At 37.4% G+C, this 2,907-nt stretch overlaps 1 protein-coding gene across 1 annotated transcript in view; it reads right to left on the reverse strand.

Moving 5' to 3' along the window:
• The window catches only part of LOC106874631 (uncharacterized), a 77,961-nt gene extending 76,769 nt beyond the window's left edge, over window positions 1-1,192 (reverse strand). The window contains exon 1 of the mRNA XM_014922429.2: window positions 931-1,192. Within this exon, the coding sequence (XP_014777915.1) occupies window positions 931-1,084 (154 nt within the window). The 5' untranslated portion in view covers window positions 1,085-1,192. The remainder of the gene's footprint in view (window positions 1-930) is intronic.
• Window positions 1,193-2,907: the final 1,715 nt, after the last annotated feature.

Below are 2,907 nucleotides of genomic sequence, written 5' to 3' on the forward strand. Positions count from 1 at the left end.
TATATATATATATATATATATATATATATATATATATATATATATATATCTCACACACTAACGAATAAATCATCGACTCTCATAAGCAATAGAGAGTTTGATTATACTCCGATGTCTGCCTTATTTCGTTCCTTCTCATCATAGCTGCACTTATAAAACGACAGAAGGAAAGTTTTTTTTGGGTTTTTAAATATAGTTCCTGCACGTAAAGAATGATTTCTAACATTTTGAAGAATTCCACAAATATTAAGACAAAGGTATATTTCCGATTTAATTGTTTCTGACATTTGAGAGGATCCTAATGATAATTCTTGCGATGGCATTTAAGGGACAAGTTACGAAAAGTGGAGGAAAGGATTTCACTGAAATCGAATGAAACGGACTGAACAATAATGATTTCAATTTTGGCACAAGCCCAGCAATTTTAGGGGGAAGTATTAGTCGATTATTTCGAACCCCTAAAAATGACTGGTACTTTATTTCGGCGTCCCAGAACAGATGAACGGCAAACTTCACCTCGGCGAGATTTGAACTCAGAATGTAAATAGGCAAAAGAAAATACTCCGGGGGAATTTTTCTTACGCTCGAAAGATTCTTCCAGCTCGCTGCCCTAATAATAATAATAACAATAATAATGATGATAATAATAATAAACTTTTCTACTATAGGCACAAGGCCTGAAGTTTTGTGGGGAGAGAACTAATCGATGACATCGACCCCAGTACGTAACTGGAACTTATTGCCTCGACCCCCGAAAGAATGTCGATTTCCAGTAGAACATGAACCCAACAAAGCATCTTGTCCGGCGCTTTCACAACATTTCACTTCAATGTTTGTGTAAACAAATACATGATAAGCTTATCTTGAACCTAAAACTATGGTATATCAAATAAAATGTATAAATAATATTGGCTTAGCTCCTGCACTCACCGGCAATCAATATCAACGCCACATAAATTCCTAGATTCATCCAAAACGCTTTATCGCGGTAGGTAAGGATGGGCTCGGCTTCATTGTATATGATCCCGCTGCAGTTTAATTCTAACAGGTTACTATCGAGTACATTGCAAGTTATGGTCGACATTGTTCAGCACTAATCTAGCTCTGTTGTTGTCATGTGTGTATTAGGATAAACAACGAACTGATTCGGGACACGCGTGATGGGCGCGGCTTCCGAGTAAATAAATCGGAGTTACGTCACCCTATATTCACAGACTGCTGTGCGAGGGCGCTCCTTGCATTCTGTTGCTGTTCGAATGAATATGTAAACAATAAATAAATAAATAAATGCAAACAGAAAGGAAACTTTCTCTGACGAGTAAGACTTTGTTAAAACATTGAGTCTCGAATTTTATTGTCCGAAACAGAAGTTTTTCAACACAAATACGTGACGGTCCGATTTGGATTTGTTTTTGCACCAATACACACACAAACACATTTATTTATTTATTCATGTATGTACGTACGTATGATTGTATGTGTTAGTATGGCTGATATGTGTGTTTATAGGTATTTGAGGGCATATGTATGTGTATGTATGTATGTAGGCATATATTCTCATGCATATTGTTGCATATCTAGACATGTTCATATATATATTTAAATGATAAACTTCTGGAAAGTTTTACAGATTTTTACTGTTCCAGTGATGAATTGGATCTGTAGTCTTTGAATTAGCTTTCTCCTTTCTGGTTCTGGTATGTATGTACGTACGTACGTATGCACTATATATGTACGTATGTGCGTGCGTACGTACATACGTATGTGCCTACGTACATACGTACTTACGTACGTACGGACTGACGCATGCATGCATGTGTGTGTATGTATGTTCATTGTACACACATGTTTGTGCATGCGTCTGTGTGTGTATATGTGTACTGCATGAGTTTTGCAAATATATATGTGTTGGTTAAATTGAATGGTTTGCATAAACATCATATCGCATCCAAAAATAAAAGTATTCTAAAAAATGAGAAAAAAACATCAGATTATGGCTGGGAGATAACAGTTTATTCAAAGAAGCTGCTCTCAGCTTCCACTATGGGCTTAGAATGGCTCCAGAACCTGATACATACATTTCTCACTGTCTCTGGGAAGGTCTCCAAACATCAAACATCTTGGCCACCAGCTCAGGCAGAGTGGTTGGTATCTTTCTGCGTCCTACACAGTAATCTATAGGATTACAATCAAGCGAATTAGGGGCTGGTGAAGTCATAGAAATTCTCTGTCAACCATTTCTGATTCCTTCCAGAGAACTGATAAGGAGCCAAATCCTGCTGTCACACATGTGGTCTGCCAACAGCAATTCTTTACTGTAAGGATTTGACTACTGTCTCCAACAGCTTCCTATAGGTGTCTGAATTGAGCCTTAGGCCTTTGTAGGGATTTGAACCCCAACTGCAAGATATTCAGTTAAGGATCACAAATGAGCCCCCACAGCCTCTCACTGATTGACCAATAAATCATCCAATCAGTGAGAAGCTGTGGCATGATCAGAATTTTCTCCCTTTTCACCCAACAAACATTCGCAGTTTCGGGGACTTGATTCTCATGATACGTGACACTTCAAATGGATTGTGGGCAAGCCACCAGTTGTTCTGAGTGTTGTGCAACTGGTCCTGGCAGGTTTTTTCAACAGAAAGGAATAAGAGAAAATAAACAGAGAGAGAATGAAAAAAAACTTGTAGATTTAGGAGTCAAGCTTGATGATCTATTCACACATGACAGATGCCCAAATGCCAACATGGAAGTACGTAGATACTACTGTGGGATAGCACAGGGTGAAATCTGAAGGGAGACAAGCTTTATACTGTACTCCTAATACATTCTTGACAGAATATACCATAACTATGTATATATATATATATATATATATATATATATACATACACACATACATACTAA

The sequence above is a fragment of the Octopus bimaculoides genome, chromosome 3 (assembly GCF_001194135.2).
Source record: "Octopus bimaculoides isolate UCB-OBI-ISO-001 chromosome 3, ASM119413v2, whole genome shotgun sequence".
Taxonomy (NCBI): Eukaryota; Metazoa; Mollusca; class Cephalopoda; order Octopoda; family Octopodidae; genus Octopus; species Octopus bimaculoides.